Raw genomic sequence first — 25,577 nt, 5'->3', positions numbered from 1 at the left:
CTCATTCCATGTTTAGGCTCCATCAGTATACATCTCATTCAACAATGAGTCTCCAATGATGATCATTTCATTCCCTGATGTAACTCTGATAAGAGCCATTTAATTATGAGATGAATTTCCATCAACATACTATATTTTCTATGATGAGGCTGTAGCATTCTGTGTAATTCTGGATTTGGCTGAGTAGCTCCAGCAGAGTACAGCTCAGTCTGTGCTGCTTCTTCCTAATGCACACTCCAATCTGTGGTGAGGCTGATGCTGTTTTTGGAATGTTTAATCTTGTATATACAACATTTTTTTTGACTCTCTGTGGTCATCAGTTTAAAAAAAATACATTCTTTTCAGTGCTTCATGGCAATTTGACCACAACAACGCAAGCACCAGCTCTTCCAATCTTCAGAGGCACCTCCTGTAGATGTGAAAAATGCCAGTGAGTAAGTTTATAAAAGAATGAGTAAGTTTATAAAAGAACATTACAACTTTACAAACTTCTTAGAAAAGTTAAAATTAATATTGTGGTAATTAACTCACTCTTTATTCAAATAAATGCATTTAAGAACAAAGAACAAAGAACAAAGAAAATTACAGAACAGGAACAGGCCCTTTGGCCCTCCAAGTCTGCATCGACATGCAGCCCATCACAACTAAAACCCCAGACCCTTCCGGGGACCGTATCCCTCTATTCCCATCCTATTCATATATTTGTCAAGAAGCCCTTTAAAAGCCACTGCTTCCACTACCTCCCCTGGCAACAAGTTCCATGCACCCACTACCCTCTGTGTAAAAAACTTGCCTCGTATATCACCTTTAAACCTTGCCCCTCGCACCTTAAACCCATGGCCCCTGGTAACTGACTCTTCCACCCTGGGAAAAAGCAACTGACTGTCCAGTCTGTCCCTGCCCTTCATAATCTTGTAGACCTCTATCAGGTCCCCCTTCAACCTCTGTTGTTCCAGTGAGAACAACCCAAGTTTCTCCAACCTCTCCTCATAGCTAATGCCCTCCATACCAGGCAACATTCTGGTAAATCTTTTCTGTACCCTTTCCAAAGCCACTACATCTTTCTGGTAGTGTGGCGACCAGAATTGAACACAATATTCCAAATGCGGCCTAACTAAGGTTCTATAATGCTGCAACATTACCTGCAAATTTATAAACTCAATGCCCTGGCCGATGAAGGCGAGCATGCCATATGCCTTGTTGACTGGGTTTTCCACCTGCGTTGCCACTTTCAATGACCTGTGTACCTGTACACCCAGATCCCTCTGCCTATCAGTATTCTTAAGAATTCTGCCATTTACTATATATTTTCCTCTGTATTAGACCTTCCAAAATGCACTACTTCACATTTTTCCGAATTAAACTCCATCTGCCATCTCTCTTCCAAGTCACCAACCATGTATATCCTGGTGTATCCTTTGACGGTCCTCATCGCTATCTGCAATTCCACCAACATTTGTGTCATTGGCAAACTTACTAATCAGACCAGTTACATTCTCCTCCAAATCATTTATATATATTACAAACAGCAAAGGTCCCAACACTGATCCCTGAGGAATTCCACTAGTCACAGCCCTCCATTCAGAAATGCACCCTTCCACTGCTACCCTCTGTCTTCTATGACTGAGCAAGTTTTTTATCCACCTTGCAAGCTCACCTCTGAACCCATGCGACTTTACCTTCTGTATCAGCCTGCCAGGAGGGACCTTGTTAAAGGCCTTACTGAAGTCCATGTAGACAACATCCACTGCCCTACCCTCATCGATCATCTTCCTCAAAAAACTCAGCCAAGTTAGTGAGACATGACCTCCCCTTCACAAAACCATGTTGCCTCTTACTAATACGGCCATTGATTTCCAGGTGGGAGTAAATCCTCTCTCGAAGAATCCTCTCCAATAATTTCTCTACCACTGACGCATAGTTCACCAGCCTGTAATTCGCTGGATTATCCTGCCACCTTTCTTAAACGAAGGAACAGCATTGGCTATTCTCCAATTCTTTGGGACCTTCCCTGTAGCCAGTGAGGATACAAAGATTTCCCTCAAGGCCCAAGCAATTTCCTCCCTTGCCTCTCTCAGTATTCTGGGGTATATCCCATCAGGCCCTGGGAACTTGTCTACCTTAATGTTTTTCAAGACCCTACATACCTCCTCCCTTTTGGTCTCAATTTCTGACATTACAATGGAGCATTCTCAATGTCACCTATATTAGGATTTTTAACCTCTGGGGCTTAACTTCAGGGGCTAGAATTTGTGAAGCCAGCATGTCATCATGTGGGTAATATGATAGGTAGGTACCCACCATTTTCCCACCCACCCCAAACTGAACCCCATAAGATGAAAGTGGTTAAGGAGCCCATCTAGACCTTGTGCTCTGAGGTCTACTGGGGAGCTAAACCTCCCAATCATGAGGCAGTTAAAGGATCTCAATCTGCATTCACTGCCATAATACACTGGGCAGGGGATGGTGGAAGAAAGTGGGAAGGCCAATTTATTTCACCATTATTAATGAGAACAGGAAAGAAGTGGCATATATGTCTTTGGGTGTCCTCTGTAGATCCCACTACCCCCCCCCCAAAAAAAAAGAAGTATCCCCTTGTCTTCTCTGCTAGCCTCCAAAGTACCCCTCAACCTCATCTGCTCTCATCCCTTATTTGGATGCCCAATCTCTCTCGCTGCAAAAAATCCAAGGCTTTGATCTATTTGCCATTGATCTTCTTAATGGAGATGTCTTTAGTGCTGGCAGCGCCCCTTATCCATGCTGCTGGAAGTGCAAGAACCAGTACCAATCTGATTGGACAGGAACTCTTGAGGACAAGCCTTCCTTCCACTGAGGGGCTACAAGTCCCTCTCTCTGCTTGTTACAACTACCTGCAGGTTACCATCGCCTTTGGTTAATATAAGAAGTGAGTTTGACTACAATTTTCAATTCTTCTTGGATGTGGAGGTGATGCCAAAGAATGAGAGAATTTTACAGCCTGTTTTAAAGGGTGGAATGATAAACCACAATCTACATTATTCAGTATAATGTCAGTAGTGGGGGATGCTTGGAAAGAATAAACTGGGACAAAATTAATTAATATTTTGACAAGTATGGCCTAATTAAAGTCAGCATGAATTTGCTCAAAGCTAATTCAGAGAATTGAGTAACTTGATTGAGTAAGTCAATGAGGGTACAGAGTGTTGTGTGTCTACGTGTACATGCAGATGATGTTTAAGAAATTCTAGATGTTAACCTTGTTTGGAAAATTAAACTTCATATGATTAAAAGTCCACTGACAGCATGGATATAGAATTGACCAAGTAACAGAAAGTAGAGAATGATAGTGAATCTTTCTGGTGAAATAAATAATCATCCTTTCCATGGATTGGCATCTTGCAGTGGTGGAGAGGTTTGAGTGTTCCATTGGTCTCAAGAGTGTTGTCAGCAGGATATCTCAACTCCTGGCAAGACCACCCATGATAGTAAGGTCAGAGGGAAAGGACCAAACCAACAGCAAACCAAACCAAGTCCTCAACGACATTCCAGGCTGAAGATATTTATGTGACATCAATGGCTGTGATGGTGGATGAAGGCTGTGGCAGTAGGGAGATCCCCAGTGTCTACGTTTTCTTGCCACTGGAACTGGATCTCTACCTTCCGTCAAGGACCATGTCTGCTGATGTGCAACAGCATTCCCACATAAAGAATACCCTGCACAAGGAAACTACCTAGAGGAATCTACATACCACACATGCCCTGTGGTGATCGGCGAGAGGTGACAGGGACAGGATTGAGAGATCTTGAAGTCTCTAGCTTCAGACTGGCAATTTGGTGGTGCAGCTTCTCTTGGAACAGGAACAGGAGCACATATCAGCAGCTTTCTTCATGACTGAGCAGCCTTCTTCAGGATCTGCTGTGCTCACCCTACACAGGTAAGGTGCTAGAAAGGGTGCTCTAAAAATAGTCTTTGCTGTCACCATCCCGGCTGGAAAACTACGTCCAGCAGGCTCATCTACCTGTGGTCTGAAAACCAAAGTGAAACTCAATCTTGGAAAGTAGAATGTACAAATCCTTATGGATAACGAGCAAAACAATTGAGTTGGACGGAGAATTGCCCTGGTTGCCCATGAACTCAGGCACTTCAATGTTGGTGCCACGGCCCTGCAGGAGACTCAAAGATCAGGTAAGGGCAGCTGAGGCTGTGGTAATTATCCATTTCTCTGGAAAGGAAAACACAAGGGTCAATGCAAGACACATGGAATTGAAATGGCCACTAGGGTGAACTCATCAACTGGGTCTCAAAGCATCCTATGGTCATCAGCAATTACTTTTATGACTTCCCACCCACTACAGCTTGCCAAGAACCAGCAGACTCCAAGAATCCCAACAGACAGGAAGGAGTCAGGAATCACAACTCCAATGCGATTCTCCTCCTACCAAATGTGTGAATCACCAGCTGATCATAAAGATCAATAGAGAAATCTTCCTCATTGTGGAAACTTTGTCCTACCTGAGGGGGCCACTTTTCATCTAAGACATCAATGCAAAGATCCAACACTGCATCTGAACAATGAGCGCCACTTTTGGGAGACTAAGAACTAGATTCTTCGATGACAGCAATGTCCGTATTGATACCAAGATCCTTGTATATAACACAGTCATCCTTCTGGCTCTTCCATATGCTCTAAAACTTGGACTATGTACAGATACCACCTCAAGGCCCTGGAGAAGTATCATCAATGCTATTTGCGACAGAGATTCTGGGAAGTTGGGTGCACTAACATTGGCTTTCTTGAAAGGACCAATACACCAGCACTGAGGCCATGACCATCCAAGACCAATGCCACTGGGCTGACAACATGTCTAGGATGCCTGATTCCAACCACCAAAGCAAATCTTCTTTGATTCCAGCTGGAGGAATGTATTTGAACGAGAGGAGGACCAAGGAAGTGTTTTAAAGATTTTTTGAAGGATTAACTCAAGAAATGCAACAGAGACATCAATGGCTAGGAGATCCTTGCTCAGAAGAAGCTGACTTAGTGCAACCTCCTGTATGAAGGGTCACAATTCTTTGAGAATACCAGCAATCTTGAGGCCAAGAACCAACTCCACCTTGCTGAAATACCTGCCAAATGTGTACTTGGAGATTCAGCTCTAGGATAAGTTTCAGAAGCTGCGCAGGACCCTAGGTGGACAATCATATTAGTTAGCCAGTGATTGCCGACAATGTCGACAGTCATGTCCTTGGGTGTTGGTATGAAGATCATTGCCTTTTTGATGCATAATAATGAGCTGGATTTGTGTATGTAGGTTGTTTTTCTCCCTAGAGCATCAGGGACTGAGGGGTGACCTTATGGAGGTTGATAAAATCATGAGAGCCATTGATAGGCTGAGTAGCCAAGGCCTTTTCCCCAGGGTAGGGGAGTCCAAAACTGAGGGCATAGATTTAAGGTGAGAGGGGAAAGATTTAAAAGGGACCTAAGGGGTAAATTTTTCACGCAGAGGATGATGCATGTATGGAATGAGCTTCCACAGGAAGTGGTAGAGGCAGGTACAATTACAACATTTAAAAGGCATCTGGATGGGCATATGTATAGGTTTAGATGGATATGGGCCAAATGCTGACAAATGGGACTAGATTAATTGAGCATATCTGGTTAGCATGAACCAGTTGGACTGAAGTGTCTGTTTCTGTGCTGTACAGCTCTATGATTTAATTTCAAAAGTTGCAGATTATAGTGAACAGAAATGTAGTAAGGAATGAATTTGTGGTCATCTGGTATATGTGTGACTCACTTATTTGTGGTGTTTAAGAACTGACTCATGGCGGTTTCATTTTCCTCATTTTTAAGATTTAATTATCATTAGCTGTTCTCAGGATTTACAGTTAGCTTTATTGTTTGTAAAGCTGTCAACCACAATTTATTTATCCTTGATTGATTTTGCTTACTGATTGTGAAAAAGACACCTCAGTGAGAAATATTTACCAACAGGAATTTAACTCTGAATGTAAATGTAAATGGCAGCACTTTCGTTAAACTGATCATTAATTTTCACCACACTGTTTCTTTCAAAGTTATTTCTTAGTACAGACAATTGTTTTTGCAGAGTCATACAGCATAGAAACAGACCCTTCAGCCCACCATGGCTTTGCCAACCAACAAATACTAAACTCATCCCATTTACCTGCACTTAGTCCAGAACTGACTATGCCCCAACGTTTTAAGTATTCATCCAGAACCTTCCTAAAGGTTACAAGAATACCTCCCTCCACCACTCTCTCAGACAGCACATTCCATATATCTATCATGTTCTGGGTGAAGAAAATGTTTACTCAGATCTCCTCTAAACCACTTGTTGCTCACATTAAACTTATGCCCCTGGTCTTAGACACATTCACAGTGGGGAAGAAATTCTCATGATCTACTCTGTCTATGCCTCTCAATTTTGTATCCCACAATTAGAACCCATACCACCTCTGCTTCAAGGAAAATAAGGAAAAACAGATGTAAAGTTGAACCTGGTACCGATAAGTAAATATGTCCAATATATGAAAGGGTTTGCACTGTTCAATGGATATGCACTCTTCTGCTTGTTTTCTACATTGTACTTGATAATTGTGCACAATCATGTCCATAAATGCAGAGTAAAGCCTAGGACGGTGCCATAGAGCAATGTAAATTTGTACAATTGATGCAGTTGAAGTATACTTGCAGAACATTTTTGCATCACTATGTTACGAGCATTGGACTTTAAAATATCTCCTTTAACTAAACGCAAGATTGGGAAGTCCAGAAGCACATCCAGCTCAGACAGTACTATGGGATCCAGTTGCTATGACATAAAACTTAACAGAAACCAATTGAAATCAAGTGACTCTCAGAAAAGGAAGACCAGATAGATAGAGGTCAAATACTTCTGTAGAGAGGTAGGATGTTTGTAAGAAGTTATTTTCTGTTCAAAAAAGGAAGGGAACAGAAGAAATAGTACTTTTTGGTGAACTGATGATCAAGGAGTAACCTAGGCTAAATCTTGCCAATGGAAGTCAGGTCTGGGGGTCTTGGGCAAAGTGCAGCAACATTCAAATGATACTGGAAATTATAACTTAGTTTGGCAAGGAGAGCTGAGCCTGCTTGAGAGCCAGAACTATACATGGATTTGTCTTGTAATGTTATACAGATGCCAGAAGTATGGTGCGTAATGGAAGTGGTGGTAAAATATATCTTGCTAATTAGTTAATGTAAAGAATCATTTCTTCAGTTTAATTTTTGATCCCTGTGAATTTTAGTTTTTGTTATAGTAAAAGTCTTAAAATGTGAAATCTTGCCCTTCAGCTATTTTTGTTCGTTTTCTGATTTTAAAGGTCGTGAGTCTCGACACAGATGATATCCTTTGAAGGGGCTTAGTGTGGATTCAAATATATATTCTATAGTCTACATAAATGCATTTTATTTTGTTCCTGATGATCTATTACCTCTGTCCATTCATTGTTTTGTGCATCATAAGATTCTACAGTATTTAGGTAAGTCTGTCCATCGTATCCTCCTACAGCATATAACTTGTCGCCAAGAAGACATACTCCTACAGCATCTCTTGGAACACTTAAAGGTGCCACAGATGTCCAGGTGTCTGTTTTTGGATCGTACCTATAAATTTAAAAATAAGGTTAGTTTTCAAAACTGGTCTAAATACAAAGGTCTTTTAATGCAGCATTTTCATAAGACATTGTACAGTATTGGCTTTAGGAAATTCTGCTTACAGTCATCTCATTTTAAATCCTGTTGGGGTTCATGGTTTTCAAACATTTAAGATGCAGTTTTGAGATAGAATAGAAGATATTTGCATAGATTTAAAAATATTAAACCGTGAAAATAATCTGTTCACATCTGTGACAAAACTCACTATTCAAGCCAAAGTTGGATATTTGGGTAAGTTTTGCACAGTGAGGACCCCCAACACCAGAAATTTGAGAGTGCCTCGAATTAGATACACTAATCTAACACACTTGATCCTCTGACTGATAATTCAACCAAACAAGATTCCAAGCTCAGAAAGGAGCACTGCAGACCATACAGTGTTTAATGCGGTTTTGATTATCCCCTTACAGAAAAGACAGTACTGCTAAGGTAAGCTGCAAAAGCACTCTCCCACGGACAAAAGAATTTTTTTTTTCTCTAATGCGTTTATGAAATGTGGGTTGGACTGCTTGGGCCAGTATTTATTGTCATTCCTAGTTGCCTTTGACAAGGTGATAGTGAGCTGCACTCTTGAACCACCGTAGTTCATTTGATGAAGGTACTTGAAATACTTGTAGGTACAATGTCATTAGTGAGGGAACCCCAGGACACTAATGCAGTGACACTAAAGGAACAGCAATGTATTTCCAAGTAAGGATGCTGAATAGTGTGGAGGGAAACTTGCAGGTGGTGATGTTCCCATATATCTGCTGCCTTGTCCTTCAAGACTATACAGATTGTGGATTTGGACGTTGATGCATTTCTGTAGTGTGCCTTAATAATTTGTACACACAGCAGCTACTGTGTGTCAGCGGTGAAGGGAATGAATATTTGTGGATATGGTGCCAAACAAGCAGACTGGTTTTGTCCAGATGGTGTCAAGTTTCTTAATTGTTGGTGGAGCTGCACTCATCCAGTCAAATGGGGAGAATTTCATCATAATGCTGACTTGTGACTTGTAGATGATGAACAGGCTTTGGAGAATAAGGTAGTGAGTTACTCACTGCAAGATTACTAGCCTCTGATCCATCTTGGAGTCACAGTAGTTTCTAGCCAATGGTAACCCTGACATGTTGGTAGTGGGGGATGGTTGTTCCCTGGCACTTGTGTAACACGCATGTTACTTTAATTGTTATCCTAATAAACCTTGATATTGTCCAGGTCTTCTGCCTTCAGACATGGACTGCTTCAGTGTCTGAGAAGTTATAACTAGTGTCGAACACCGCAATCATCAGCAAATATCCTCACATCTGAATTTATCATGGAGGAAAGGTCGTTGAAGAAGCAGCTGAAGTTGGTTGGGCATAGGATACAATCCTGACTCACCTCACCTCCAGATTCAGCTCTATTGGAGTAATGAGGTCAGGAGCTGAGTGGCTCTAGTGGAACCCAAACTAAGTGTCAGTGAGAAGGTCATTGCTGAGCAGTGCCTGATAGCACTGTTGATAACACCTTGCATCACTTTACTGATGATCAAGAATAGTTTATCGGGGCGATAATTGGTCAGGTTGGATTTGTCCTGCTTTTTGTGGACAGGACATACCTGGGCAATTTTCAATTTTGTCAGGTAGATGCCAATTTATAGCCATACTAAAGCAGCTTGGCTAGGGACATGGCAAGTCGTGGAGCTCAAGTCTTCAGTACTACTGTCTTAATATTGTCAGAGTCCATAGCCGTTGCAGTACTCAATGCCTTTAGCCATATTTTATCAAGGGGAGCAAATCAAGTTGGCTGAAGACTGACATCCTTGATATCTAGGATCACAGGAGCAGGCCACAATGTATCATCCATTCAATCCTTCTGGCTGAAGAATCGTTACAATGCTTCACTTTTATCTTTTTAACTGATGTTCTGGGCTCCCCCACTATTGCGCATAGGGACATTATTGGTGGGACTTCCTCCATTGAGTTGATTCAGTTGTCCACCACCTTTCTTGACTGGATGCAGCAGGATCGCAGGTTCATATCATGGTCACCATAATTAAACAGCAGCTGCACACTCTTTCGAAATGATGCAAGCCAGGAACTGCCTTCAGTGTACTGTTATGCTATTCCGTACAACATGGCTGAGACAGCTTTGCTAACTAGGACCTGGACGCCCTATTGGAAGACGTAGTGAAGAAAAGGTTCAGTCTCTTTCTCCAGAACCACTGAAGGACACCATGGCATTTGAAACTGCCTGCCTGGTCTGAAGTAGCCACTTAGGACAGTGTGGTGTCTGGTTTCTGTGCAGCTCCCTGATTTGATTGACTATCCCTAAACTAGTTTCACCCGACTTGAAGAACTGACCGTGGCCAACCCCTGCAGTGAGATTGGAAGATGCCCTTCACTAACTGCAGTGGCCCCGCTGACTGACCAAAGTCTTCCTTGGCTGGAGTAAGAACCTACTCGCCAACACCACCACCTCCCCACATCCCCCTGACCTTACACTTTTAGACATGGTCTTTTGGTTGAAGCACTTGCAATGTTTTTGCCATGTAAGCTTCTGTTACATGCTGTAATTGTAGCCATACAGCAACATGCTTGCTCCCTTTTACTGGGCAGTGATGGAAAGCTGCTTGGCTTTTTGTCTGTGCTAAAAGGCAAGACAAGGCAGTGAAATTGTGAGCATCCAAGTGATTCTGGGAAAGCAAGCTAAGAACTGTAACTGCATCAAAACAGAGTGGAAACACCGAGTGCCTGCCTCTGCATATACTGTGACCTGGCAGCTGCATTGCAAGGTAAGGAGTAGATGAGCTCTAAAGGGTGATATTGCAGTGGATGACTATAAAAAGTTAATTTGATATTTGCAATGATGTGATGAAGCTGATGCTTTGTGGGTGCCAACCTCCGTGAATGGAGGGATAATGGAGTCACTGCTCATGGAGAATGCTCTGAGATGTTGGGGAATGCTGGTCAATATGAAGTGCAGAGGAGATGCCAGTAAGCTGGGACGCCAGATTCCTGCTCTGATATTCAAGTCTGGAATTGGCACTACCTAGTTTCTTACCAGTGCCTATAAATGAGACCGTGTTAGGTAATAATTAGATGTTAATGCATAATAATAAGCCATTCATCACTTACTAGCAAGATTCTCATTTCGCCAATGAAACCCTGAGGGGAAATTTGGGCATTTTCTCTCAACATCACAAATCTGACTCTTTTATTCTTGCTCCATTCTCCCAAACTTTTTACCATTGCCCACATTACTTAGATGCTGGGAAAATTCCACCCACAGATTTAGGTTGGTACCAGTACATGGAAGTTAGGATGAAAGAAACTTTTTAAAAACTTCTCGTTGAATATGACATTCACCAAACTTAATTTAGTCGCAATATTTAAATTCAAAATGATCAAATATTTAAGCAAGACAAATATTAAGACTACACTGGAACAGCTAGGAACTCATTATGTGTAGATGGTTGAAATGTGGAGATTACACAGGTATAGCCATAAAGCTGGATGGCCACTTCCTGTGCTAAAATTACTGCCTTTCTAAAATAACATTGTTTAGTATATCTCTTAAAGCAATACAATCAAATGTTAGTTTCTTTTAAACATTGTACAACTTGAGTATAATTTCTGTTTGCCATTACCATACTTCATCTGATTTCTCAATTCTTAAGGTTGTTCAACGACATTAAGGAATATTTCATGCAGTATGAGTCTACTTACAGACATGGAAATAAGTTAGCTGAAAGGATCAAGAAAACACATTTGTTCATTCTTACCGTTCCACACAGTCTGAAAGCCTGGAGCAGTGATTAGAGGCAGGGGCATCGTGTCCTCCCACTGCATAAAGAAAACCATTGCACGTAGCAACTCCCACACCACCTCTTCTCTTGGACATGGGAGCACACATGCTCCATTTATTGGTGTGAGGATCGAAACACTCCATTGATCGTAAGCAGGAGCTGCCATCTCGCCCACCTACTGCATACAGCCTGCAAAACACAACAGTCACATCAAGGATTTCACAACATGCACAAAATAAGGGGAGAACCTTGATGATATGGTTGAACCCCTGCAGTAGCCAGTGCAACCACAGAGGATTAGATTCATGCTGCCCACATGTTAGAAACGTTATCAAATTTTTTATCTGCAATTTGCAAATTACAATTAATGGCAAAACATAAAGCAGCGAACCCAGCACCGATCCTTGTAGCACGCTGCTGGTTGCTAGTCACAGGCTGATTTTCAATCTATGCTGAGTAAGTGAATCCCAGCTGGAGTGGCAAAAAATTATTGTATGACTACTAGACTTTGTGTCACCCCTTTTAAAAGAGTACATCTCAAATAGCTTTCCTATTCATTGTTGTTTTCAGGTGAAGATATGATTAGACTTGGTTGTAATGTCTACCATTATAAAGTAGGCATTCACAGTCATTTTGATCTATGAAAAACAGCAATTTGACTGAGTTATTAGAGGGCTTCAAAATTCTAGGAGCTATTCCCAAGCACATGTAAGCACCTCAGACAAAGATGAGAGAAAACTTGGGAATGAATGGACAAGGGTGTGTGACTATATGCGAGTCCAGAACTCAACGCACAATGAAGAAACACGAGTACAAAAAGCTGGGCTGGCCCACATCACTTCAGCAGATTAGGTCTCCTGCCATGTCAAGTTGTTACATGAGAAAAGGAGAATGGGAAATAGTTTGTTTTCAGTAAGGTGTATAAATGGTTTCATTAAAATGACGACTTTGCAAGAAAAGAGTATTATTTTTGAGGGATTCATTAGATGTCAGAATGGATTAAATCAATAAAATTGCACTGTCTCTCACAATACTATAGGGATTCATGTTCTCATCACCAGTAATTAAATTTCAATTGATATGTCTACATTGTTAACTGCTGTTCAATTTTGTTCTTTCCCTACAGAACAATGGGCAAGATTTAAAGGCAGGCTTTTGGAATATTAATATATTCCTGAAGTTGCTTATTCCATTTAATGTGATTGATCTTGATGGAATTTGAGAATAGAGTAGCTGCAAATTTGGTAGTAACAAGTGATGTTAATAGCAATTATTTCTGTTCTTTAAATATCTTGTGGGTCACTGCCTTCGCTTAGTATCTTTTCCCTATGTAACCCTATATTTTCAATATGGATTATCCAGTCAGTATTTCTTATCTGGAATAAACTCAAGATGATTTCTCTCCACAGTGAAATTGTTACTGCAGCAAAAAAGGGACAAGATGTTAACATTTCTGGCTGCAGCTATACAGTGGCCATGCAAATATATTTTCCCATTAAACGGATGCTGCCATCAGTCCAAAAAGAAGTTCTGGTCCATCAGAAAATTTGAGTAATGTTATGCATGAATTTCAGTGACCATGCAATGGTACACCGAGAGTACATCCCAAAGTTTGGTTGCTTGTATCAAATATTATCTCTATTCAGTTGTTTATGATGGGGCGAGTACAGACTGTGTTCAACAGCGCACAATTGCAAAGCCCAAACAAAACTGTTAGATGTGATTCTGTGATTGAGCAGCGCTTTTAGGACATTTGAGTGTGCTTATAACTATTTTAACAACCAATTGAAAATGATCAGTTGAGCTCTTAACATGACCTATTTATGCTTGCCGGAATATGACATATATTCATATGCAGGGACCAGTTCTCTGCAAATCAGAGTGACATGTTAAGCTGGCACATTTTTTTTGGAATTACCCAGGAGCTTACAACAGGCTGGTGGTGGAGAGTTGTTTTTTTTGGGCTAGAGGCCAGTGACTAGCAACCAGCAGCGTGCGACGAGGATCGGTGCTGGGTCCACTGCTTTACTTTTTGCCATTAATATAAATGATTTAGTTGTGAATATAGGAGGAATGGTTAGTAAGTTTGCAGAATAGGTGGTGTAGTGGACAGTGAGGAAGGTTATTTCAGAGTGCAAAGGGATCTTGATCAAATGGGCCAAGGAGAGGCAGATGAAGGTTAATTTAGATAAATGTGAGATGTTGCATTTTGGTGAGGCAAATCAGGGCAGGGCTTAGGCAGTTAGTGGTAGTGCCTTAGGGAGTGTTGCTGAATAAAGAGAGGCTCATAGTTCCTTGAAAGTGGAATCACAGATAGACGGGGTGGTGAAGAAAGCATTTGGTACACTTGCTTTTATTGGTCAACGCATTGTGATGTCATGTTGTGGCTGAAATAGCGGGGTTTTGCCAGATTTGTTCAAACCTTGTGTCTGTTTTTGAACTTGAATTTCCAACTACAAGACAGAAAACAGAGTAGCTCCCAGTTATGCCTATTTTTGTTTTGTAGGATATGGAACATGCTTTGTTGCAACACCACTACTTTGACTTCTTTGTCTGTTGTATTGATGATTTTGCTGTAATCCTGATTTCACTGCAACTCACACCATCAAATCTTCCTCCCGCTCCTGCTGTGCCTTCTCAATCATTGATCTACACTCTACAATGAAGCTTAGTACATACTTCAATATCTGTTTATTATTCTTCCCCGGGCAGCCTGCAAAACACTGAGTCTTGCTCTCTGCTTGTTTTCCTCCCATCACCTTGCGTTTCAAACCTCCCCTATTCGCTTTTCAAAGTTATTATTTTCCCGATCACTGGGTGACTGTAAAGGTACCATTTAGGTGTGTTGAACTGCTCTCCCTGTACTTACACCATGTCTTCAGGTAAATAGCATGCCAAGTATTAAAATTGTTTGCGTGGGTGAACATTCCATCTATTAAGAAGAGCTGTGTGCATCAATGCCTCTCAGGAGAAATTTGAAAATAATGCTAGCTATTAGGCAGCCTCAGGCTGTTAGCCAGCTTGGTTTTCCACTGCCTTCCTTAGCAATTTCAATATTTTAAATCTTTTTCGCTAGATCTTCCTTCTTTGCAGTATTTTTAAGAACTTGACGTCTACTACTATTCCTCACACTTTTGTGTTGTTCAGTCATATAATGGAGCCTGTTTCTCTTTTGAGCCCATTGGAAGGGTTTGGGCACAAACTAATATTGTGTCTTTTCAGTATTCCTTGTTTCAGATTGCCAACACTTTTGCAAATTTTCCTTATATCAGAAGATGGGGTATTAAGGATTTAAAGTATAGCTTTTTGTTTCCTGCAGTAAAGTGCTCAATGCCTGGATTCTGAGATTGTAAAATGAGTTGTGTTCATCGTGATTACTCTGTGGCACAGGTAGCAACACCTTGTATCCACACATATTTGGTTGAATGTGAAAATCCACCAGTTGCTTTATGACTCCCTCCTCCTCTGTATGTTTTTGTGTTGGTGTTCTTGCTGATGGTAGTCTTTAGAAATCAATGAACTGATGAGAATTTATTTTGTAATGTTGCTGTCTAAGGCCAATGAAAAGTTAAGGTCTAATTCAGTTTTAAATGGTGTTCTAATTGTTATGACGATGGAAGAGAACCCCAAAATATTTACACACTTTTTTAACTTTTAATTCTAAAATGCTTTTAAAAGGAGGATTTCACAAAAGAAAAAGATCTGTGGATTTATATTCAGTGACAATCTGGAAAAGTCCTGTGTGAAGGCCATCCAATATATTACAGATAAATTGTCATGGATATATAAAACAAGGAGAAACTTAAGAAGGGATAATAAAGAGGCTGACTTCTCCTGCTATCAGCAGGAAGCAACCTCTACAGACATATCTGTTTTGCCTTCCAAAAACACACAATGACAAGGCTTAAAAAGCAATTTCAACTGCACTGGAATGGACTAGTGGGACTGAATGGTCTTGTGTTTACCAGCTTAAGTTTGAGCAGTAGTGTGCTGTGAAGGTAACATTCAAAGAATTATCTCCTGGTTATCTTTGTGTTGCAGGTAAAGATCCTCTCTAACTTTGAGTTAAAAAGGTAAAAGGACAACAAAGGATCCCTCTCACTCTGAATGTTGGACTTAAATCACAGTCAAAAGGCATCACCCAACTGAATCTCAAACCATCTGCAAAACTGAAGATCAAGGAGCTAACTGTTTGTCCATCAATGTCAATCCTATCAGTAGCCTCCACTGTAAATAGCCATAAAATTCAACGACTCAATCTTTGTGAATAGTTCAGAGACTGATTGGTATTTTGTTTTAATTTTGATCTTTTTGGACTTATTATATATAGGATATATGTGTTATAACTGTTACATTACTGATTCTTCTCACATATAGTAATTAATTCAAGATGGTGATGGCGGAGTAGGTAGCGTTCAGGCTCCTCAGCCCAGGGCTCATCAATCCATCCAGTTTTTTATTTGTTTTCCCCCTTTTCTTCCTCTCTTTTTTTTTCTAAGATTTTAAGGTGTTTTTCTTTCTGATAAGAAAGCTTGCTGGACCAAAGTGGGCTAGAGGCCTGGAGTGGACCGGGCTGGAGGCCTGGAGCAGCGCGGAGCAGGCTGGAGGCCTGGAGCGGACCAGGCTGGAGGCCTGGAGCAGCGCGGAGCAGGCTGGAGGCCAGGAGCAGTGCGGAGCAGGCTGGAGGCCTGGAGCAGCGCGGAGCAGGCTGGAGGCCAGGAGCAGTGCGGAGCAGGCTGGAGGCCTGTAGCAGCGCAGAGCAGGCCGGCTGGAGGCCTGGAGCATCTGACAGCTGGAGCGGAGTCGGGACAATAGTTGGTTTGGGGTACAGCACGGCCAGTCAGCAAGTTGCAAGGCTGGTCAGACCACGTGTGGAAGCCCCTGTGCTGAGCTACTGCAATGTAATGTTTATCTGTAATTTGTTCATCTGACAGTAATATTTATCCTTTTAATTATGTCTTATTTCCGACTTATACTATGAATCACTGAAATAATGCAACTTCCTTTTTTATTCCTCTTTTTGCATGTAAGATTTGCACCTAGGTACTTTTCACTAAGATGATGCCATGAGAGGTGACGTGTAAACTTTTCACTGTGCTTCTGTACTTGAATTCTTGTGACAATAAAGGATATTCTATTCTAATAAACTTTGTTGACTCAGTTCAAAGCCTGATTGAATTGACTCCCTGTAAAACATAAGTTCATTTTTGGGTCTGGGAGCAAACTATCCACAGGGAAGGGATCCTTTATAAATTAACCTCGTTGCAACCAACCAAGGGAATAGCTGAATAAAGTAATGGAACCATTTCATCCCACATAAGCCCTCCAGGGTGAACTGTTTGGAGTATCCTGTGTGGAACCATCATGAACTGCTCGGGGTTTGATAGTAGCATAAATTATAACTACTTCGGAACAAACTTATCTGACTTTGAAACACTAATTCTGTATGCAGGAAATGTCAATTTCTTTCTATGATAAGTGAAAGTTCTTTTTTTTATCGTTAAGACATTTAGTATGTTTATCATATTTCAATTATTAACGTATTGTCCTGATTTCTTTTTTTGCCCTGAATAAATTATGTCAAATGAAGAATTATGGATACATTTTTAAGAACTGGTTTTCTGTCGGTGAGAATTCTTCAATGTGACCGGCTACTTACTCTGCCTGATGACATCACTGCTGCTGAACGCTTAAAGATTCTGTAAATTTGGTGCCAGGTTCAAATAACATCAAGGGAAAACACAGATGTCACTAGATTCTTGTGGGCACTTTTCTTTAACATCAGAATTTTATTTTTTGTCACGCCACAATTGGTTGCAAATTCAGGCTCTTTTATCACTTAGCAATAAGTACATTTAGTGAGCTTAATTTTAGTAATGTAACTTTAAACAACGTGCAGTTTTTTTGAGTCATTTTAATTTTTAACACAGTCAATCTGCAGCTACTTACTTGCCATTTAATGCAGCAACTCCTACCGTGCTTCTTGGAGTTGACATGCTTGCAACGTAGTTCCACTGACGAGCTTGTGGGTCCCACCTTTCTACAGTGTTAAGGTAGCTCCAACCATCATGTCCACCAACTGCATACATTGGTCCTTCAAGTACAGCTACTCCTGAAATAAAAGCACATTTGGCCATCTTTGTGTTCAAATATGAGAGCATCTCATATTTACATGGTAGTTATGAAGTGTTAAATATTAGTTTTTTTTAAATTCAGTTTCACAACATAAATTCCACAGAAATTTAACATGTTGACTACAAATCACAAAGAACAAAATATCAATAACTCTAGATGAAAGCATCTTCATGAAGCATGTACGGCAGATTATAAAGGCTTGATTATGCGATCAGAAATGAAACATTTGTGCTTACTGTTGACCTAGAAACAGTTCATTGACACCTGAAACAGTTTGTAGTTAGTTGCAGGGGAGGGTATATATGCTCAAGCAGGTTAGTTGGAAGAGGCAATAGTGATTGTGTGAGACTTGTATAAGAGATGAATGGATGTAAGTCTTGTGTTTTGTTGTCTATGTGCCATAAACCTTGAAATGAAATGTATTTTTCCCTCCCCACCCTTATCTGCTTTCCGGAGGGACAACTCTCTCCGTGACTCCCTTGTCCGCTCCACACTCCCCTCCAGCTCCACCACACCCGGCACTTTTCCCGGCAACCGCAGGAAGTGCTACACCTGCCCCCATACCTCCTCCCTCACCCCCATCCCAGGCCACAAGAAGACTTTCCACATCAAGCAGATGTTCACCTGCACATCTGCCAATGTGGTATACTGCATCCGCTGTACCCGGTGTGGCTCCCTCTACATCGGGGAAACCAAGCGGAGGCTCGGGGACCGCTTTGCAGAACACCTACGCTCGGTTCGCAATAAACAACTGCACCTCCCAGTCGCGAACCATTTCAACTCCCCCTCCCATTCCTCAGACGACATGTCCATCCTGGGCCTCCTGCAGTGCCACAACGATGCCACCCGAAGGTTGCAGGAACAGCAACTCATATTCCGCTTGGGAACCCTGCAGCCCAATGGTATCAATGTGGATTTCACAAGTGTCAAAATCTCCCCTCCCCCTACCGCATCCCAAAACCAGCCCAGCTCGTCCCTGCCTCCCTAACCTGTTCTTCCTCCCACCTATCCCCTCCTCCCACCTCAAGCCGCACCTCCATCTCCTACCGACCAACCTCATCCCGCCCCCTTGACCTGTCCATCCTCCCTGGACTGACCTATCCCCTTCCTAACTCCCTACCTACACTCACCTTTCCTGGCTCCATCCCCGCCTCTTCGACCTGTTTGTTTCCTCTCCACCTATCCTCTCCTCTATCCCTCTTCTATCCGCCTCCCACTCTCTCCCTATTTATTTCAAAACCCCCTTCCCCTCCCCCTTTTCTGATGAAGGGTCTAGGCCCGAAACGTCAGCCTCTCTGCTCCTATGATGCTGCTTGGCCTGCTGTGTTCATCCAGACCTGCACCTTGTTGTCTCGGATTCTCCAGCATCTGCAGTTCCTGCTATCTCTGATTGTATTTTTGAAATTGTGGCTTGTCTGTAATGAGAATGGAGGTGAATAAAGCCCAGTTTCATTCTCGTCTGAACTGTAATCTAAAATAAGGGGAAAAATACTGCTTTAGGCTAAAGAAACTGTGGAAGATGTTGCAGAGTTGCTAGATTACATTGTGAGTTGTATCTGCACTGTTGCCTTAATCAAGCTGTGGAAGAGGATGTATTCAGGGCAGTTTTGCTCAGAAACAGTCCTTTCATCAGTTTTCCATTTGTCCAATTGTTTTGGTTTAAGAGAGCTCAGCACAGCATCAGTCTCTTGTTTGGTTCCTGGGCAAATAGCTACAGTCTACATGTTGACAATAGAGGATAAATATCCAGTCTGTGGAGGAGAAAACACTTAAGTCTCTTTCTCCCTCCTGTGTTGGAAAAGTAAAATAAAATATTTTAGTAGCTGATTTCACTCACTACTTAACAAGGAAACTGATCACCGCAAATTCCTCAATTGAGGCGAAGAGAGGAAATAGCATCATCAGAGACTGAAAGGGCAAGTCCTCAATCGGTCAATGAAATTATATTACCTTATATTCTTAACCACCATTTTCACATTCCAGATAGTGTGTCTGCTTTCATATTATTTTCACCAGCAACATGAACATTCCATACATTGGGTGATCTCCATCTGAATAATCTTGTATTTCAGGTTTTAAACATTTTAATTAGCAGTTTGTAATTAGTAGATTGTGGTGAGTATAGATTAATGTTTTTTTTGTATCCCTGTCAGATAGACTTCCAAATTTTGAAGAGTCAAAAATAACCCCAAAGCCTCTGTCTACTGTAGAGTACTTCCACTCATAATGGTTTAATTTCTTTAAAGTTCCCCACTGACATCTTCTGTTCCTGACAAATCATCTTGCAATAAGACTGCACTTACCCCCAAATCACCATGAACAATTGAAAAGCCAATCGAAGGACTGCACCTGGGCAAAGCTGCCATAAATATACAAAAATGGAGTCAATATGCCTAGTAATCTGTCCCACTCCTTGAATACAGCAACATAGTAGATGCAATTCACATGAGTTCTAGTAACTCATTTTAAAAAATACAACATCTTCTTCCACTGTTCCTCACGTGTTGTGAGGTGTGAGATTTATACATGAATATAACTTATTTCAGAGTTTCAATTTTGATCTAGAGGCACTTGGATTTTGCCCCTCATGTATGTTTAATGATTAACTTGCCACTGTTTTTGAAACCATGATTTAAACCAGAATGCATAAGTATACAGCTGACTGGGGTGCTCCTGGAGTGATAATGGGAATGTGCTTGTATTGGGAGAGTTTTACAATTAGTGAGAACAAATATTGAATGTCATTAGCTTGCTTTTGGTTTCAAAGAAATGAAAAGTGATTTTCATTTTGGAAAACAAAAATCATAGACTGGAGAGTTTTTGCTTCAAATGTTGGCGTAAGAACAGTTTTTCCTGGAGGAAGGAGTTAGGCCAGAACAGTCAGTAAAAATTTCAAATCAGAAGTGTTTGATTAGAAACTTGAAAGGGTCATTTAAGCTCAGTTTTTGAATAATCAAGGAAGAGGCTATGAAGCTCTCAAGATCAGACATTGAAAGAAACAAAAGAAACAGTTAAAACAAAGCTACAGATTTGATCAAGAAGCAAACTTTGTGATATTTGTGCACTGTAAAGTGATGATGTCAGGAATAGATGGAATTTTATATTGCTATGTGTTTTGAAGTCTGTAAAATTGTGTTAAGTATAAATGGTTTGGTTTGTTCTGTTTTATCTTAATTTATTTTTTGTAATAAACTTCTGTTTTATCCTTAAAACCAAATCTGCAGCATCATATGCCTATGTTTCAGTGCAAGTGTACCATATAAAACCAAATAAAACAAAAAAAACTATCAAACCACATTTCAGTTTGTGATCTGATTTGTCTGGTAATAACGTTGACTGGGATCATAATTCTTGGTTTAAAGCAGCATCTTTTTCCTACTTTCTAGTCCATAATCCAAGAAAAAAGTGATTGTTACAAAATACTATCACACTAAAACCTTAAAGAGGGGAGATCTTTGTTCTGGACCCAGTCCAACATTCTACTGAAAAATACACATAATGATCCACCATCTTATCACTATAATTAGTGAAATCTTCTACACTTGCATATCAACAGATTAATCCAAGTGCATAATCTACATCCAATGAATTGAACAAAAATAAAGGCTAAATTTATTGCAATGTCTGTGAGATTTGTGCTTAAAATGCCAAGTCTTGTCCTGATGACAAATCACCTAGTTTGATACAGAATTGTAATCCAGCCCTCTTGGGATGATGCTGCATCCTGATTATTCACCATACTGATGTATCTCAGGGCTGGTCACTTGGTCTTTTTGTACTCAGTCACTTAATGTCTACCTGCATGCTCACAGTATCCATGCCTTGCCTTGCTGTACCGATGAATACAGGCACAGAGCCAGGCAGCTTGCCTGGCTTGTCTGAAATCCTCAGTCAAAAAGGTCTACATATTGCTGTATGACAGTGCACTACACCCATCTCACATCTGCACAGCAGCTTACATGACAAACATACTGCATGTGCATCAAGCAAACAGCGAGGTCAAAAACAACTTAGGGGAATATTCCCTCAAGTCCATGTGAGCACCAGTCAGTCAGAGAGTCCTGGAGTAGCCAATCAAGGACAGCCTCCCATTACAGTCCAGGGCATACACTACTGGTCAGGGCAATCTTGAAGAGGAAGGGGCATGTGGAGCATGTACCAGGTTCCCTGTCACTCTGTCCTTCGTTCTGAGGACACGTGGGAGCGGGAGTGATAGGGTGCATAGTGCGCGCCTTCCCATCAGACCCTGCAGTCTGGCAGTCACCAGGCTGACCTGGGAGGCAGACAGATGCTTCCATGCTACACTGTACCACTGCAGCTTCTGGCCACGAGGGCTATTGCATCCCTCAAAATGAGTAGTGCGGTTGTTATTCCTAATGCAGGGTGAGGTGTTTCAGGGTAACTGAGGAGGCAGCACAGATCTTTGCAGCATTAGTAATGTGGAGGGTAGAGACAGTAAGAGTAAGTGAGGGAAGAAGTTCCGGGCAACAGTGAGTGCTAGAGCATGTTCCTTGGTGGGAGGTAGAGGCAGTACCAGAGATATAGTGAATACGCGTTGGCAGAGACAGGAGTGTTGCACTTGCATTGATGCAGCAGAGAAGATCATTGACCCTTTTATGGCACTATTAGCCATTTTTCTCAATCATGGCGATGTCTGTAAGCTGAGTGGTAAACCTCTGTCCAGGCTGCCAGGGTCTGCTGTTATAGCCTTGTTTGGTAGTCCTTCAGAAAGAGGACTCCTCCCTTGTGCCACACCCTTGACAGGTCCCATCCTCCCCCTTCCTCAACACCTTGTTGAAATGTCCTTGACAGATACGGGCTGGCATCTGCTAAATTGAAGCCAAAGTCGGATGTGAGGGACGCCACAGGGTGGGAGAGGTAATTAATGAGGTGAGGTTGGTAAAATGTGATGAGAAAACCCACTAGACCTCACAGAGGGAATTCTTCCAAACATCTCGAACAACTCAAACCTAGCTTAAAAATAAGACTCAGCTCATAGAACAGGTGTATCACAGAAAGAGAACCTTGGACTCATCATGCTGGATTTTCATGGAATTAAGAAGCGAAAAAGACTCGTGTAGAGCCAATTTTAGGATTTCAAACTCTATTCCCACTGTCGCCAACATCAACACTGCAGGCTAACTGGTACAGGCTGATGTAGACTGTGAGCATACAGTCTATTCTCCCAGTCTAATGACTTCCTGATGTTGATAGACATCCCTTAGCCCCTAGCAATTTTCTAGAAATTTTGGACCAATTGTCTACTATCTGCCACACTTGCACAGTAATTAAGAAAGAGTACTGAATTTCAAAATCCAAAAGGATTTCAGTTTTCTTGTGGGTGAGTCACAAAACATTAGTATCAAGATACAGCAAATGATTAAGAAGGCAATGGATAGCTATGCTTTATTACCAAGAGGAAGTGAACAAAAATACAAGGATCTTATGCTTCAGTTGTACAAGGTATTGACGAGACTACATATTGTGTGCATTATTTAAGGAAAGGTTCAAGGCACTGAAGGTATTTCAAAGGAGTTCTACCAGATTGGTACATACAGAGAGTGTGTTGTCTTCTGAGGAAAGATTGAACATGCTGGGCTTGTTTTCACTGGAATTTAAAGTAAGTTTGGGGTAATTCGATTGATGTTTATATGATCCTGAATGGTCTTGGTGACCTGGATGTGGAAGGGATGATTCCTTTTGTGGTGAGTCCAGAACTAAGAGAACTAAGATACTCTTGTAAACAAAGATAAGTGGGAGGAAGGTAGGATGAAGGAGCACTGATAGGCCTTTCAGTTCCCTGATCTTGCTCGACCATTCCAGATCATGGTTGATCATCTCCCTCAACAATATTTTCCTGCATTGTCGTCTTATCTTTTGATGTCATCAGTATTTTGACTCAACAGCAGGACAGATCAGCAGGAGAAGCTTATACAATCAGAGCAGCAGGACAAAGCAGTTGGAGGATCATTAAAGGAACAATCCAGCAGCTGAGGAGCAGCCAGCAGCCCAGCATCTATCGAAATGAAAATGAAACAGAGCAGGAAGCAATCTCTGATGAGAGAAAGCCATGGTACACATTCTCCTGTTACCAGAACGTTTTGAACATGTGGAAGACACCATGACAAGTCAAGAAGTAGCAGAACAGGCACAGATAATTCATTAAATACAGGAACATTTCAAGGTTAGCAGCAAAATTAAATAAGGACCAGGCTGGTACCCTGCTCTATATATTCAGCAACATTGCAGATAAGATTTTAGCGAGGCAGAGTAAATTAAGTAATCGCCATTTATGAAATTAGCAGAGCTCTTAATGATATTTCAGTATTTCGTTGAATATAATCATATGAGATTGGAATTTAATAAGTAGAAGCAAAAGCCCAGGGGAGAATATAAATTCATTTATTGATGGCCTATTTTACTGAAGAGGTAACGGAAAATATGGGATGGCCTGGTTAATGAATTAAAAAAAAACTAAAATGATTAGAGGCCACATCGTGGGTAGATTTTTGGAAAAAACCTTACTGAATTTTTACAGTCCAGAGAAGATATAACTTTGGCAAAAATGTTACAACTTGTGAGACATGTTCAAGTGAGAAAATGTGAGAGAGAGATTCTACGGAAAAAAACATCAAGGCAGTACAACATGTGAAAGCACAATAAAGCTAGGGTCAGGAAAGCATGAAGAAAGGGCAACATATGCTTCTCTGCAGTGTTCTCACTGTGGATGGAGGATGCTGTATCCATAGTAAGGTTTTCCTGCCCAAAAGGCAGAATGCCTACTGGAAGATTAGATATTTTAAAACAGTCTATCTTGTTAAAAAGATTTTAGTCTCCCAAACTGAAGGAAAATCCATAAGAAAAAGTAATATCTAAGAGATTGAAAAGTGAGATAGCTAATATGATTCCTGGGAGAAATAACTGAATCAATAGGGATGTAGTGGAGTGCTGAAATAAAAGTAAATGGATATTAAATGAATTTTGAACTTGACTTTAGAGCAGATGCATTAGTCCTCTAAGGTACATTAAAATGCTGAATTCAGAAACACTCAGGCAATCCCCTACTCAAATCCAGGGACCAGGAGTTATCCAACTAAAAATAAAAGGACAGTTGATGCACAATTGCACTATAAGTACAGGAAAAAAAAATCACTGAGATGCTCAACATGATTCAAAATTTAGAATGTTCTTTACTAAAAAAAACTTGCAAATAGCTGCATAAACATCAACACATTGGACAGCCAAGAGAAAAAAGTGGATTTATAAATGAATTGTCATAGATAGAGTCATGCAACACAGAAATAGACCCTTTGGTCCAATTCATATATGCCAACCAAATTTCCCAAACTGAACTAGTCCCACTTTCCTGCGATTGACTCATATCCCCCGAAAGCTTTCCTATTCATGTACCTGTCCAAATGTCTTTTAAATGTTAGAACTGTGCCTGCATCCATTTCTTCTTCTGGCAGTTCATTCTGTATACGAACCACCTTCTATGTGGAAGGGTTGCCAATCTTTCACCTCACCTTAAAATTCTGCCCTCTCATTTTAAACTCACCTACTCTAGGGAAAAGACATTTGCTATTCACCTTATCTATGCCCCTTGTGATGTTATAAACTTCTATGAGGTCACCCCTCAACCTCCTATCTCCTATGGTCAAGCGAAGAAAGTCCCAGCCTATCCAATCTCTCCTCACAAGTCAAACGTTCTAGTTCCAGGAACATCCTTGTAAATCTTTTCTGTACCCACTCCAATTTAATAATATCCTTCCTATAGCAGGGCAACCAGAACTGTACACGGTACTCCAAAAGTGGCCTCACAAACGTCCTGTACAACTTTATCATGATGTCCCAATTTCTATCCTCGATGATCTGAGCAATGAAGGCAAACTTCCTAAATGCCTTCTTAACCACCCTGTCTACCTGTTAAGCCACTTTCAAGGAGCTATGCACCTGAATTCCTAGGTCTCTCTGCTCAGCAACACTCCCCA

At 41.1% G+C, this 25,577-nt stretch overlaps 1 protein-coding gene across 1 annotated transcript in view; it reads right to left on the bottom strand.

The window, feature by feature from the left end:
* Positions 1-300: 300 nt before the first annotated feature.
* The window catches only part of LOC109926247 (kelch-like protein 4), a 149,297-nt gene continuing 124,020 nt past the window's right edge, over positions 301-25,577 (bottom strand). Inside the window, exons 8-11 of the mRNA XM_020526150.2 lie at positions 17,401-17,563; positions 11,428-11,640; positions 7,457-7,628; positions 301-409 (exon numbers count right to left, since the gene is read on the bottom strand). Coding sequence (XP_020381739.1) covers positions 350-409; positions 7,457-7,628; positions 11,428-11,640; positions 17,401-17,563 — 608 coding nt within the window. The 3' untranslated portion in view covers positions 301-349. The remainder of the gene's footprint in view (positions 410-7,456; positions 7,629-11,427; positions 11,641-17,400; positions 17,564-25,577) is intronic.

Source organism: Rhincodon typus, chromosome 14 (genome assembly GCF_021869965.1).
Source record: "Rhincodon typus isolate 14 chromosome 14, sRhiTyp1.1, whole genome shotgun sequence".
Lineage (NCBI taxonomy): Eukaryota > Metazoa > Chordata > Chondrichthyes > Orectolobiformes > Rhincodontidae > Rhincodon > Rhincodon typus.
Note: the sequence above shows the minus strand (reverse complement) of the source record. Positions and strands in the feature narration are given on the sequence as shown.